This window comes from Camarhynchus parvulus, chromosome 26, assembly GCF_901933205.1.
Source record: "Camarhynchus parvulus chromosome 26, STF_HiC, whole genome shotgun sequence".
NCBI lineage: Eukaryota > Metazoa > Chordata > Aves > Passeriformes > Thraupidae > Camarhynchus > Camarhynchus parvulus.
In genome coordinates this window covers 978,264-992,660 of record NC_044596.1, presented here as the reverse complement: position 1 = coordinate 992,660, position 14,397 = coordinate 978,264, and the positions used below count along the sequence as shown (strand labels likewise).

Below are 14,397 nucleotides of genomic sequence, written 5' to 3'. Positions count from 1 at the left end.
TTGGAAAGGGCCAAGTGTTCCAAGAACTTCTGGAGCTATTTTTCCTTATCATTAATATCTATAATGTGGAAATGTGAATGAACAAAACTCTTTGAACAGAGGGAGATGAGATTTTTCTACCTGTGAGCTTCACAGCTACTGGCAGAAGTCAGGAGTAGGTTGGAGAGTGAACATGACAGAATTTCATACTCCACTTGGAGATGCTCCCATCCAGTCAGCCCCTGGGTTACCCTTTGCTCCTGCTTTTCCCACCACCTGCAGCTGTTGATGGGCCCTTTCCTCTGCTCCCACCCTTCTTCCTCTGCTCCAGCCCTTCCCTCTGATTCCACTCCTCCTCCTGCACGCTCCTTTCTGTTCCCTCCAGTCCCGGGGTGTTACTTGGTTACTTGGTTGGGCTCTGTGTCCTGTCCCGTGGAAGCAGCAGGATTTCCCAGGAGGGTGGTGCTGACAGGGTGTTTCTGTCCCTCCCAGGCCTATCTCACCGACTTCCTGTGCCAGTTTGCACAGCAGCCCTGCTATGCCATGTTCTCTGACCACCTCAACGACAACGAGAAGCGAGTGCTGCAGGCCATCGGGATATAGAGCCACTCCAGAGACCACACCTGCCAGATCTGAACAATAGGTTATTTTTGGCTAATTCCACGTTTTATGATAGGACATAAAACATTTTCCAGTGTCTGCCTGCCTTGTTCCAGGTCGACAATGGCCTCCTTGTTTTGAGCCTCATCTTAACGCACATCTAAGGATGCTAAGGAGAGGAATCCTGAGAAAGCAGCAAGGACATTGCACATTGGTCTCACCACAGGAGCACTTTCATTTTCCACAGTAACTTTCCAGGAAGTTCTTAAAGATAAAAAATAATGTGTCCTTAATATTTTTAAAAGGAAACTGTCTCTACCTGTGAAGAGGCACTTTTAGTTACCCACAGCACAGTTGGACAGAGAAAGGACCCGGGTCACTTACGGATTGCCTGAGAAGTGGGAAGGTTGTTCCTCTTGGCTGTTGTTCCTCCTCACGTAACACAGGGTAAATATCTTGATCCTACAACGTGACTTCTTTTATAGAACCACAGACTCTTTTCAGAGCTGCCTGGGTGGGATGGAGCCAGTTCACAGGAGTTTGGAGGGGAAGCTGAGACAATGAACCTGAGTGCGTTTCTTCTTTCCTGGTGTGGATGGGGCTCTGTTGCTCACATCTCCCATGGGAGCAGTTCTTCACTAACACTTGTGTGTGCACATGCTCAGAGGAAGCCATCACTTACATTTCTGTTCCTGTGGCATGTGGCTATGAAAGACTGGTTTTCTGGAACACAAGGAGCCACAGTTTTTAGGGGAAAAAAAAAGAACTGATTGTATTTAACAGATTTGCTCCATGACAGCCACTCTGGACTACTTTGCTTTTTTCACACTCCTGTGTGTATTTTTATAGAGTGGTAAAATACCATTTGCTAATTGATTTCCCCATGAGAACAGTGTGATGTATCTCACAACACCTCTCTGCCTTTGGTTCCCTTTCGGGGAAAATGAAATAAAACTATTAAAATGTACATTGGTATCCTTCTTATAAAACAGATTTAAAAGGAACTTGTGCTTGTTTCCTGAAGTCACTTTTTAAAGACATATTTTTCCTTAGGACACGCTCTGTATGTGCTGCCAGAGGATGTTTGGGTGTTTCATGGGAGCCACCTGGACAGAAAGGGAGTCCTGTGCTGTATGTATCTGCTGCTTAAAATGGGCTGAGCCATTACAGTTTCCTTTTAAGAAAGGCACTTGGCTGTTCCTTTGTGGAATCATTTGCTTTGACACTGTATCAAAACCTCCATAAACTGGACTCCTTCTGCCTCTCACTGGTCTCAGGATGTGCCTGAGAGTGGCAGAGCCAGGGAGGAACCCCCATCCCCTGCAGACTCCTCTGAGCCATTCTCAATTTTTTGAGTGCGTAACTAACTCTATGAGATGCAGAGTCTGAAGCCTGATTTTTATATGTCTAATAAGGTACAAGCTCTTCCCATGCCATTGAGTCTCAGTGTCTTTCTTCCCTGGGGATTCTCTGGTCTGTAAGAACCTGTAACAAAAGGGGTGCCCTGACCCTCCTGCCATACAGTCCAGTAGGAGTTTTGTTCTGAGGCCTTTGCCTCTCAGCTTCCACTGAAAGGGCCAACAAGTTAAACCAAACAGTGCAGCTTTGAAAACCCACCAAGAAGCACAAGGCACAAACCCAGGCATCCATACTTGGACAAAAGTGGACACCAAGTGTCTGGAAGCATCAGGGTGTGCTCAGGGTGTCAGGAGCAAACAGCACACTAAAGGCTGATTAGCCTGGGCTCACAGAGGTGCTGCTGGGGTTTGTGTGTGCTCCAGTGGGAGCTGAAATCCTGTGCCTCAGGGGGGCTTTAGCCAGGTCAGAGGGTGCATTTAAACAAGTCCATGAAAAATGAGGCTGACATTAGTACTGACACTGAGCTGAAACATCTAAAGGTGTCTGTGTCATTGTAAGTTCCAAAAGCTGGATGGGTCAGTGCCATGTTCCTGCTGGAGCTCATCTGTGTTTTGGGTTAAAAGAGTTTTGATTTGCAGTTATCAGTGCTTTTTCAAGGAGTGTGAGAAGGGAAGGATGGGGGGATAAGTGGCATTGTCTCTTCATGTAAAGATTCACTTACCTGAGTTTCCCACAGCACAGATGGACAGAAAAAAAGCTCTTGTCCCTTACAGATTGCTTGAGAAGTGGGAAGGTTGTTCCTCTTGGCTGAACTGGTTCTTCCTCCTTCATCCTCAGCTCAGATGCAGCCTGAGCTGGCTGGGCATGGTGCTGCTGCATGGCAGCTGGAGCTTGGGACCAGCCTGAGGGGCAGGACTGGCACAGGGATGGTGTGGTTGTGCAGCAGCTATTGCCAGCACCCTCACCGTGTGCAGGGCGGTCTGTGCAAGGAATACTCTGACTGAAGGAATCCCTAGGAAAGAGGCTGGAGAGGATCTGAGAGTGCACGAGGGAGATGGTCTGAGGGACCTCAGCAAAGTCCTGCTGGTGCTCATGACTCGTTGCTTTTCTGCTTAACCACTGTCATCTTTCCTAATAAAATTCTGAAGGCTCGCGCTGTGATGTATTTTATACAAGTATTGTGTTTGCTGCAGGAATTGTGCTGAAAAACCTCTGACCAGTCACAGCAATTGCTTAGGATGGAAACTGCTGGACTCTGTGAAGCAGTGTCTGCAGTCAGGTTTTGAGGTGCAGCACCACTTGTGTTGACTGCTGTTGTGAAGAAACTAAACTAATGGTCATAGAGGTGACTGGCACCATGTTAGGAAACATAAACTGAGGAAAAGCAAACGATGGGCTGAGGGGGACTGCCAGCCGAGGGCACATCCACTGCTGCCTTGGTGCCTGGCACACATATCCCGCTCAGGACTGTGGGGATGAACTGGCCACGTTCGCTCCCTGAGTGTTCTCCGTGGAGCAGCGCAGCTCCGACCCCACGGACCGTGTTTGACCAGCGAACTGCCCAGCTCGGCCCCTGCAATGAGACTTTATGCATATTCATCAGTATTGTTCTGGTTTTGAATGAACAAATAAACCCTAGTAATGTAGCCTCCCGCCTGGCTTCCCCGTCTTTACCCGGGCAGCGCCGGTACCGGCCCGGCCTCGAACGCGGCGCTTTGGGCTCCACAGCGGCGTTCGGACCCCCCCCTCTAGCGGTGCATGCTGGGGGCTGTAGTCCAGGGGTTGGCGGCTGCAAGGCCGACGCCTCGGACGCGATGCCGGGAGTTGTGGTCTGACGCCTGGACCGCAGGCGCGCCGGAAAGCGGGCGCGCGTGGCGGGGCACGCTGGGAGCTGTAGTCCAGGAGGGCAGGCGTGCGCCATGGCGGCGGCCGCGGCCCCGGCGGGTGGCGCGGGGCGCTCGAAGGTGGCCCCGAGCGTGGACTTCGACCACAGCTGCTCGGACAGTGTCGAGTATCTCACCCTCAACTTCGGGCCCTTCGAGACCGTGCACCGCTGGCGCCGCCTCCCACCCTGCGACGAGTTCGTGGGGGCCCGGTGAGCTAGGGAGCGGACGGGATGGTTGGAGGGGGGCTCCCGGCGCCTCTGACCTGTCCGTGCCGCCCGCAGGCGCAGCAAACACACTGTGGTGGCTTATCGGGATGCGATCTACGTGTTCGGCGGGGACAACGGGTAAAGGGAGCCGGGAATGCAGGCGCTGAGGGGAGATGGGGTATGGGGAGGTGGGTGTGAGGGGAGATGGATGTGAGGGGAACGGGTGTGAGGGGAACGGGTGTGAGGGGAGGTGAGTGTGAGGGGAACGGGGTGTGAGGGGAGATGGGTGTGGGTGGGTGTGAGGGGAGATGGGGTGAGGGGAGATGGGTGTGAGGGGAGCAGGGCTGAGGGTCCGTGGCCGCCCCTGTCCGACCGCCGGCCTGCCTCAGCCGCTTCTCCTGTCCCTCCCCGCAGGAAGACGATGCTGAACGATCTGCTGCGCTTCGACGTGAAGGACTGCTCGTGGTGCAGGTGGGCAGCGCAGCCCCTCGCCATCCCTGATCGCTGGCAGGGCCGGGACATGCCGCGGCTTCCCTCAGAACCTCGGGCTGGCTGTAGAAGTTTGTGGCACTCCCTGAGTACCCGAGAGGAAGTGTCACCTCCGCCCAGCGCTATCACAGCTGCTCCCTGCCAGCCTGCTGTGTGCTGGGCCATCGGGATTATCGATCCTGCCCGAGGGGAGGCCGGGTGGCACAGCAAGGGAGAGGACCAGGGTCGCCTCTGTTCCTGCAGACTGTGGGAGGGCAGAGGGATCGGGTGTGCTGCACCCCTCAGGCCAGGGAAGGTGCCAGGGGTCCTCACGCCTTTCTTGGCTCCTTTGCTCTGCAGTAGGCAGTCTGTCTTATCTCACCTGTGTCTCACTTTCCAGCTCTGCCAAATAGATTTCAGCAGCAGCATGTTCGTAACCATTTATACTATATTGCTATTCCATAAAATCTTAGTGCAATCAACTGTCCAAAACCAGGGAAACACTCGGGAACAAAAGAATAACTTCTAACAGTTGTTTCTTTTCTGAGTCTGCACAGTAGCTCTGAGTGCCCAGAGCACAACCAGAGTGTTTGACTGCTGCTGTTGTAACTCGTGCAGGGCTTTCACGACGGGGACGCCGCCGGCACCACGGTACCACCACTCTGCCGTGGTCTACGGGAGCAGCATGTTTGTTTTTGGTAAGGCAGCAGCAGGTTGTACTGCAAGTGGTGGATGTGCTGCTGTACTGGTTTGGAAAAAGAGTGAGAGATCTTTAAGAATGTCAAAGATCTCGTTCAGTAGCAAATCCAGTATTTTTCATGGCTATAATTTCAACTTCAGTTTGGAAAGATGGCGCTGTTTTGTTTAAAGACAACTTGAAGCTTATTACCATAATGATTCTTTAGGAGAAGGAGTGAAAGAGAAGTCTCCTTCTGTAGTAGTCCATTAGCCAAACATTTTATGCAATCTAAAATTTCTCCTAATGAAACACCTGGGAGTGTGTGTGTTCCATTGCCTGGGAGTCTAATGGAATTCTTGTTGTCCAGGTGGTTATACTGGAGATATCTATTCCAATTCTAACCTGAAGAATAAAAATGACCTCTTTGAGTATAAGTTTGCAACCGGGCAGTGGACAGAGTGGAAGACTGAGGGAAGGTAAGAGCTGGAATCATTGTCTCATGCTTCGGGGGAGTGAGGGTAGCTTGGCATCATTTCACATGGCACAGTAAGACCTAGTTACAGTGCTGATGTTAGGGCTGCAGCATGACTGCTGCTCTGCTTTCTCAATTAACTTTTTTGGTTCTACAGGAGTTTTTTTGGAAGGCCTCCATTCCAGAATGCACTATAATGGAAATTTGTCCAAAATCCCCTCTTCAAGTTTCAGGTCCATGACAGAAGGAATGGGAGCAAAGGGAGCTGGGGGTTTTTTTCTGAATTGTTTCATTTTCAAGGATAGCTTGGAAATTGTGGATCCCTTATGAAGAAAAGGGCTCCTGAGATTCAGTGTTCAAGGAAAATCAAAATCACTAACACATTCCTAAAGTTGACTCTGTGCACATTTCAGAATGCCATTTCTAACAGTGATTGTGATCCAATTCTTAGTGTTTTTTACAAAGGCCTGAACAGGATGAGGGGGAATGGCCTCATACTGGCAGAGCAGGGTTAGATGAGATATTGGGAGGGAAGTCTTGGCTGTGTGGTTGGTGAGGCCCTGGCACAGAGTGCCCAGAGCAGCTGTGGCTGCCCCATCCCTGGAAGTGTCCAAGGCCAGGTTGGATGGGGCTTGGAGCACCTGGGCAAGTGCAAGGTGTCCCTGCAGTGATGGGGTGAGATTGGATGGGCTTTAAGGTCTCTTTCTGCCCCAAACATTTCTGTGTTTACCGCTCCCCAGTAAGGGTTGTGTGGTGTCTTTACCTGCAGTCCTATACATGGCTGAAGTTTCTGGAATGTTGGTTTCAGTGGAGAGAGGGAAGGGAACATTTGTTACTGTGATTTGTGGAGAGGGATGAGGAATGTCCCATCCATTCTTGTGTTACTGTTACACATCTCTGATAAGCCCATTATATTTCAGAACAGAGACTGTATTAGTAATTTCTCTTCCTGGTTAATTCTGGTAACTTGGGACATTTTGGAGAGCAATTCTTACTCATTTTACAAACTCACATTTTGCTTGTTGTTCCCCAGAGTTAGTGTTCATGCTTCACAATGACCTCAGACAAGCCAACAGATGCCTTGTGGCATTACAGGTTTGCAGCCTGGCTGATTTAGTTAAAACAACAAAGATTGTGGAAGAGGAATCATAGGTTTGATCTTTCATTGTGGGTACTACATCTTGGGAACAACCCTGAGTTATCCCAAATGAGCATCCTGAGCTCTGTCCTGGTCTCATTTCTGTGTTTCTCCTGCTTGGTCTGTGGGAACACGTGTGGGATGTTCATAGCCAGAGTTGATTGCCACCTTGCTCTACCAGTGATGCTATGAATTATCCCTTTATTTAACTGCTTCATGTAAAATACTCTGAGAGTATGTGACTCCTGACAAGGCATTAGTTGGGATTTTTTTTCTTTTTTTTTTTTCCTGTCTGCATTAAGGTAGTTTCTCTCCATTGAAGACAGCAGAGTGCAAAACTGATACATGCCTTCAGAGGCTCACTCAGTGTTTGGAGGGCACATGACAGAAACAATTTTGTGTAGGGGACTTTCTTCTTCTTCTTCTTACATGTGCATTTTAGCTCTTAGATCCTTCTGCAACCCCTCTGCAGCTGCAGAGGGAAGATTGTTGTGTGCATTGTCTTCCTTGCAGGTTGCCAGTGGCCAGGTCAGCTCATGGTGCAACGGTGTACAGTGACAAGCTGTGGATCTTTGCTGGATACGATGGCAATGCACGGTATGAGGCACTAGCACCCTCTCCTTGACTGCTTTTGGGAAATTCCACCCCCTCAGTTTCCACCTTTGTAGAGACATTTCCACGTTCCAAGAGGTTTAAACACTCAACTGGAGCTTTGCAAACCCAGTCTGTTGTTGAGCATTGCACTTTTGCAGTTCACTGGTTCATGGTCACATGAGTGTGTGCTTAAAGCCTCAAGATCTGGTTACTCAGAGTGGCTCTGGATGTGTAACTTGACAGCATGCTTGGTTGTAAGGCTGCAAAATGATCTTTGGAGTTTGGCAAATGCACATTTCTTGAAAGATTCCCAGCACAGGCCAGCTGATGTTGCTGAATACTTAGAGAGCAAAGCCTGGATTTGCTATGAAATCGTCTGACAGAACTAAGAGCAACATGTCAGTTTTTCTCAGAAATCTCTGGAAATATGTAATATTTAGGTTGAAGGGAGGTGGGATTTTGTATGGGGAAAGACTGTAAAGGAGTGGTGCTGAGATGTGAGAGGGAGCCTGATGCTTTGTGTCACAGTGGCTCCTTGCATTTGTTGTTGGTCTGTCAGCGAACAGTCAATTCTGGACATGCCATGTTTTTTCTGTCGTGATGAACTTGAGTAATTTATATTGATATACAATATTTGCATCATGAGAGAACCCAGAGATTTTCACAAATGAAGAGCTGAATTGCCTCCTCTTTTGAGAAGAATCTTCAGAAACAGCTGAAGCTTTGTGTCCAGCTCCACAAAGTCTCCAGGAGAATTGCTGATAATCAGGAATTCAGATGGGATGTCTTTGTTATTTCTGGAGGAGGAATTGGTATAAGATGAATGACTGTGGGATTGTTCAGTGCCAGCTTAGGGAGTCCCCCCGGGTCTTGGGTAGCTGTAAGGAAGGAGTGGGTGAGAGGAGCTGTCTAATTTATGTTAAATATGTCGAATCACTTTAAAAAAATGTCTTTTTATGGAACTTGAGCCTCCAGGCAGATTTGAACAAAGGAAACATCTGTAGTTACTGTGAGTAACTTGTTCTGGGAGCAGCGCAGTCAGAGATGTGTCAGGTTACCTGCTTCATCCTCCTTTCTGTATTTAAGGAAGGATTCAGCCATGTAAATAATTGTTGTGGTCAGTCTCAGTAGTTAACAGGGATGAGCAGAAGGAGCAGGGTAAAAAGGAGTATTCTGTAAAAATCCTGAAGATTAAATAGCTCAAATCCTTAAGCTCCAGACTGTAGCTGTTAACTGCAGTGTACTTGTAACTAGAAAGATGCTGAAGCAAGCTGGGGTGGGGCTGTAAGATTTAGGTATAGGACAAAGGGATTCTAATAATTGTTTTTCTGTCAGTGGAAGTAGGAGATACTTCCTGTGCAGGAGGAATGTTGATGAAATAGGATTTCTGCTCTTTCAGCACTGTTATAAAAAATTAATTGTTTCAAATCAAGCATTTTTTGTGTTATGGCACAGATTAAATGACATGTGGACAATAGGCCTGCAGGACAGAGAGCTGACCTGTTGGGAAGAGGTAAGAAGCTTTAATTTCAACTAACGCATAAAATTCTCTTTTTTTGTTTTAATGCACAATTATTTAAAATTTCCCATGCTAGACTGCGCTGCTCTTTCTCCAGAATGTGTTTGTGATCCACAGTGAAAAGAAGCAGTTCAAATTTGATTTGGTTTGGGTATTTGGAAAACCAAGTGTGTATGAAAGGGTGATTTTTTTGCTTGTGAATCTGTGAACTGCACTTGGACTTCCCACGGGAGATTTGCTGTGCTGGGATTGCATTCCCACTCTGACCGCTGCATTCCCACCCAGACCACTGACAGCGACTGGGGAGCTCTGCTGGCCAGCTGACCAACGTCCTGATCCTTGCAGAACTGGAAGCTTTAAAAACATGGCCTCCCAATCTTTTTATCCAGAAAAAATCAGACATGTAAGCACAGCAGGAGTCGATGGCCTGTTGATTACCAGCTTTACTGGGCCCATGCCATGTGCTCACCCTGGCTGCACCTGTGTCCCGTGGCCCTGCAGTGTCCTCAGCATGTGGAGTTGTGCACTGTAACAATACATTTCTGATTCTGAATTTAATTACCTTTCAGATTGAACAAAGTGGTGAAATTCCTCCTTCCTGCTGTAATTTTCCCGTGGCGGTTTGCAAAGACAAGATGTTTGTTTTCTCTGGCCAGAGTGGAGCAAAGATTACCAATAATCTCTTCCAGTTTGAATTCAAGGAAAAGATGTAAGTGTAGACAGTTAAGCTGTGCAAAATCCACTTAATCCTTGACTGCCTGAGTTGCGAAATGTAATACTTAAGGGCACTGAGGGAGAACACCGTGTCTCCTGGTGATGAAGTGTAGGAGTGACGGGGGTAGGATGGTCAGGACAGATGGAGACAAGAGATTTCTGAGGCCAGGTCGTTGAACTTGTGGTTTATTGCAAAGGGCCTGGGTGCAGGGCCCTGCTTGGAGCTGCCAGCCGCAGCTGGAGCAGGACTGAGAGAAGAGAGGGAGAGAGGATGAGAGGGTAAGAGAGTAAAAGGGTAAGGAGTAAAAGCATAAGAGCGTAGAAGGGTAAGAGAGCGAGGTTCCCATTGCAATACCATAAATCTTCTTCTGTGCAGAATATTCTAATTCTCACTAACCAATCTAGTACAAGATACAAATCCTATAGCATTTACATACAGCCTATAAGGATCATTACTTTACCATACTGTGTTACATTTTAAACCCTAAAAACTCCTCTTTGGACCCCTTCTGCCAAGCTGTAGGGTCTGCTCTGACCCTTGGGCCTGTCTGCAAGCAGAGGGAATTGTTTCATCAAAAGGGGATCACCTTCAGCTGGCCACACCATTGTTTTCCAGTTGTTCAGTAACAAAGGTATCTCAGAGCTTGCTTTCATTTCAATCTCACTTATAGTTTCCATATTCTCCAAATCTTTAGCCAGACAATCATATTTATAAGGCTTTCCTGTTTCATCTTCCCCAACAACGAAGGATAGAGTTAGAAAATTTAAAAGCATTGTTAAAAAATCCCTGTTTGCTGTTTGCTGTCCCAGCTGGACCCGGATCCCCACGGAGCACCTGCTGCGGGGCTCGCCGCCCCCTCCCCAGCGGCGATACGGGCACACCATGGTGGCCTTCGACCGGCACCTCTATGTGTTCGGCGGCGCTGCCGACAACACGCTGCCCAATGAGCTGCACTGCTACGACGTGGACTCCCAGACCTGGGAGGTCATCCAGCCCAGCCCAGACAGTGAGGTAAAACCTTCAGCTTGTGGTTTTTCCTTTGTGCTCCTTCTTTTTTGACTCATCTTTGCCATGGACACTTTTTGACAAGAGCATTGGCTTTTAGCTGAATAGTAACAACTCCTTCCCACTAATGGTTAATCAGCTCAAATATTGTGGGTAGCAGCCCTTAAAAATTAGTCAGTGTTGGCACATCTAAAACTTCACTTAACACATTTTAAAGAAATACCATGAAACACTTTGATATGCATCTCAATCATTTTTTCAGTAAAAAGCTGAACAACTAATTCAATATGTACCAGTGGTTCTTTGGTTGGCTGTGTGATCCTCTTGAGGCAGAATTCAAAACTAGACAAGGTTTGATTTGAAGGACACTGTAATGCCCATGTCCATAAAATCTTATAAATTCTGATTATACGTACAGGTGTGGCTGGCAGATAGTAATATGGAGGCTCAGAAAGGGCTGTTTTAACATACTTTCATTAATAAGAGATACAAATTTTAAAATGTCTGTTTTTACATGGACATCAAAAGGCTGTGGACCACCAAGTGCCAAGGAAACATTCCAAATGAGACACTATTTAAAAGAATGATATGTTCATCCTTCTATCTTTCTTTTGCTCCGTGCTACTCATGCATGGCGGCGATTGTGTGATAAAATGTCTGGTTTTTTCTCAAAGCACACTCACAGATCCTGTCTGAGATCACCTTGTATTCCAGGTGGAAGTGCCAAGGGCTCACCTGGTTTCAGTGCATATTTCAGGTCATGTAAGTGAGGATCATTTCATCCCAGAATGCATAAGCAGTTGTTCCCTGAAGCCCATACCAGTGTGTGTAATTCCTGGCTTTGGAATAGCAGCATTCTTTGTGTTCATTAATGTGAATGGATTTCACCTTAAGCCATGTTAAGGTGCTGCAGCTGAGGTCACAGTGGGTGTAGGGTATGAGCTGCTCTGCAGAAGGAGATGCTCTGTGTGTGTGTGTGTGCTGTGCACACAACTGCACAGCCTGAGGTTACACCTCAGACAGCTGAGTGTTGCAGGAATTGGGATCAGGTGCAGAGTTACTGATTGAGCCTGCACAGTTGTGACAGGGCTCATCCCTGGAGCTGTGTGGGATGTTTGGTGTGTTTGTGTTTGCAGACACAGCATTGGATGAGCTGGAGAATCCCGCACACACAGAGCTCAAATAACTATGCACATGGGCCTCCTTGGGAACTGTTATTTGACCAAAGTATTTCACAGCAGCCTATTTAATGTTTTACAAAGCTGATTTATTGTCACATGAAATTAATAAAGCTGCTTCTTCAACTTATTAAAGCCACAGTTGCCTTCAGGACTGTAGAATCTGTTCTGTTCCTGCCGCTGTTACCGTTTGAGGCTTCAGCAGGCATTGGTTCTTTGGGACACAGTTGCTTATTGCTACCAGGAGCAATAGAACTGCTTATTGCTACCAGAACTGCTCCTGGCAGTGTTGCAAACTAGCATTATTCCCTGAGCTATCCCCTGCTAAATTTCATTTCAGATTTCAAAGCTCTTTTCTTCATCTGTCTGTAATCCCAGGTTAGTTGCCCATGTTGCCCATGTTGTGTTTTGTGGTTTGTTTCTCTGATAACAGCATCTAGAAATTGATTTGGTAGAAATGGGAGGTGAAACTAGTGCTGTTGAAACACATGATAGTAAATTTTCCTAAAAGACTGGTTAACTGCAGACTTTTGGTGTTTCAAGTAAGTTTTAAATTGTTTTGTGTCTTCTGGAGTCATAACTAGGTAATTTCTCAGAATAATTTTCCTAAAGTTTCCATGAGCTTTTGGCAAAGACTTCTAAAGGTAGCAATGAATCTCTAATACCATCCTGTTCCCTGGACACTCTGAACTTGGATTTTCCTTTTTTATCCATCTCTGTGAACAAAATTACTCATGTTAATTTGAAACAAAAAAGAAGTCAATAAGTGCAACGCTGTCTCAACACTTGAGGGTTTCTGCTGTGTGTGAAATGATAGTAACCTCTGTTATTGTGCAGCAGAATGACCTACTTTGACTTTTAGAGTTGGGTTTTTTCCTTTCCAATTGATGGATAGTAGGATTTACCTTCTGCTTGCTCAGTATTATGTGGTATGATCTTAGAAATGCTGCATTACAACACTGCTTGACTGCACTGTGGTGAGGTTACTTTCTTACTTATGGTCATGTGATGCATATCCTTAATTCTTTCTTCTTTTGGATGTTTAGCATGGAATGGGTAGAGCCTCTGGAGTCCAAAATAAGGTTTGATGCTGATTAAGCTATAAACTCAGTGGTGATTTTTACAGTGCTTGGCAAAAGACATTACAGAAGAGATTGCTTATGCTGAAGGAGAGTCATTACTGCCATTCCAGTCTTGTTCTCTGGACTTAGGCTGCCCTAAGGAGCTTCTCAAGGTGATCAGGGAGTGATTTGGACTTTTCAGACCTATTTGTGCCAATAGCAGGAATAGGTGTCCGGTGGAACTTGTATGTCCTCTGCTACCCTGTTATGGCTGACACAGAAGGTGACAAGTCACACAAGGCTGAAGAATCTCGGGGTTGTTACCTGGAAAAGGGGGCACAGTTTGGGCATTAATTACAGCAAAGTGGAGTGAGTGCTAGGAAGGTCCTAGAGGCACTTCTTGAGCACAGACAGCAATTGTGTGTCAGGTGCTGCAGGTACCCTGAGACAGTCTGGCTTTTTCTGCATTTTGAGTAAACAGGTAGAACAAACCTGGGAATAGATCTGGCAATGGACCTGTTGTAGTTCTCTGCCCAGGGTGCTCAAAATTCTTGGTAGTGCCTTGCTGTGGGATGGAGGATGGGAAATGGCTTATTAAGTAGAAGAGGGCAAACTGAGATGGAATAGGTCAGTACTTCAAAAATAAACCAGGAGCTGCCATTTTATGCTTTAGGATGTCTCCAGAACGAATAACAAGACATCCTTCCTGAGCTACACAAGTGCAGTCTGTAGCTCTTCAAACCTATATATAATACATGTACATACATATTGTACAGAGCACAAAGAGCTATTCCCCATCCTTGCTGTGAGATGATCTTCACAGCTGCAGGTTCTCCTTTTCTAAGGCAGCCACAGGAATATCTGGTCTGAGTCCTTGCCTGCCTGCATACACTGCCAAAGCTTCCTGGCATGCTGGATTTTCTTTATACAGGGCTACTGAAGGATTTCAAAAACAAGAAATAGATTTTTTTGTTTCCTCGAGTTTTTCTATTAAACTCAAAATATCTTTTACTTTCTGAAGAAGGTTGGAGCAGCATAAGAAGTCAGCAGGCAGTAAGAGGAAAAATGCCCCGTGTTGCACAGTTGACAAACACGTGTGCACGTGGCAGTCATGGCTTGTGCTACAGAGAGGAGTGTTCTGCAGGGAATGACAGGAGCTCTGGGTCTGGCAGGGAGCACAGCCACTTGTGGACACAGACCCACAGAATCCAAGGTGATGTTTGGAGCAGCCACTGCCCCATAGAGGCAGGGTGTTATGTCAGGAAGAAGAAAATTCTCCCTCCTCACAGTTCCCAACTTGTTCTGGGAAACATTTCAGTCTCACAATTAGGGCTTTCAAAGCCAAGAGCAGTAAAAATCTCCAATTTTCAAAGCTCTTAGTTTTTCTTTTAATAAGCCAAAAGGGAGGTTAATGTGCTCGTAACCTTCTTGGGCTTACTTGGAGGCTCAGTTTTGGAGGTTTTTCAGACAGATTACAGTGACGTGGTTTGTGGGCAGCTGAGGAAGATTAAAAGGACTTAGTCATCCTCCTGGGGATG

The 14,397-nt window shown here is 46.8% G+C and overlaps 2 protein-coding genes across 2 annotated transcripts in view; both read left to right on the top strand.

The window, feature by feature from the left end:
• IPO9 (importin 9) overlaps nt 1-1,583 on the top strand; it is a 41,093-nt gene extending 39,510 nt beyond the window's left edge. The window contains 1 exon segment of the mRNA XM_030965716.1: nt 472-1,583. Within this exon segment, the coding sequence (XP_030821576.1) occupies nt 472-582 (111 nt within the window). The 3' untranslated portion in view covers nt 583-1,583.
• A 2,256-nt stretch (nt 1,584-3,839) lies between these two features.
• LZTR1 (leucine zipper like transcription regulator 1) overlaps nt 3,840-14,397 on the top strand; it is a 36,001-nt gene continuing 25,443 nt past the window's right edge. The window contains exons 1-9 of the mRNA XM_030965902.1: nt 3,840-4,033; nt 4,106-4,168; nt 4,445-4,501; nt 5,117-5,196; nt 5,545-5,653; nt 7,301-7,384; nt 8,837-8,894; nt 9,470-9,609; nt 10,425-10,626. Of these exons, the coding sequence (XP_030821762.1) occupies nt 3,858-4,033; nt 4,106-4,168; nt 4,445-4,501; nt 5,117-5,196; nt 5,545-5,653; nt 7,301-7,384; nt 8,837-8,894; nt 9,470-9,609; nt 10,425-10,626 (969 nt within the window). The 5' untranslated portion in view covers nt 3,840-3,857. The remainder of the gene's footprint in view (nt 4,034-4,105; nt 4,169-4,444; nt 4,502-5,116; nt 5,197-5,544; nt 5,654-7,300; nt 7,385-8,836; nt 8,895-9,469; nt 9,610-10,424; nt 10,627-14,397) is intronic.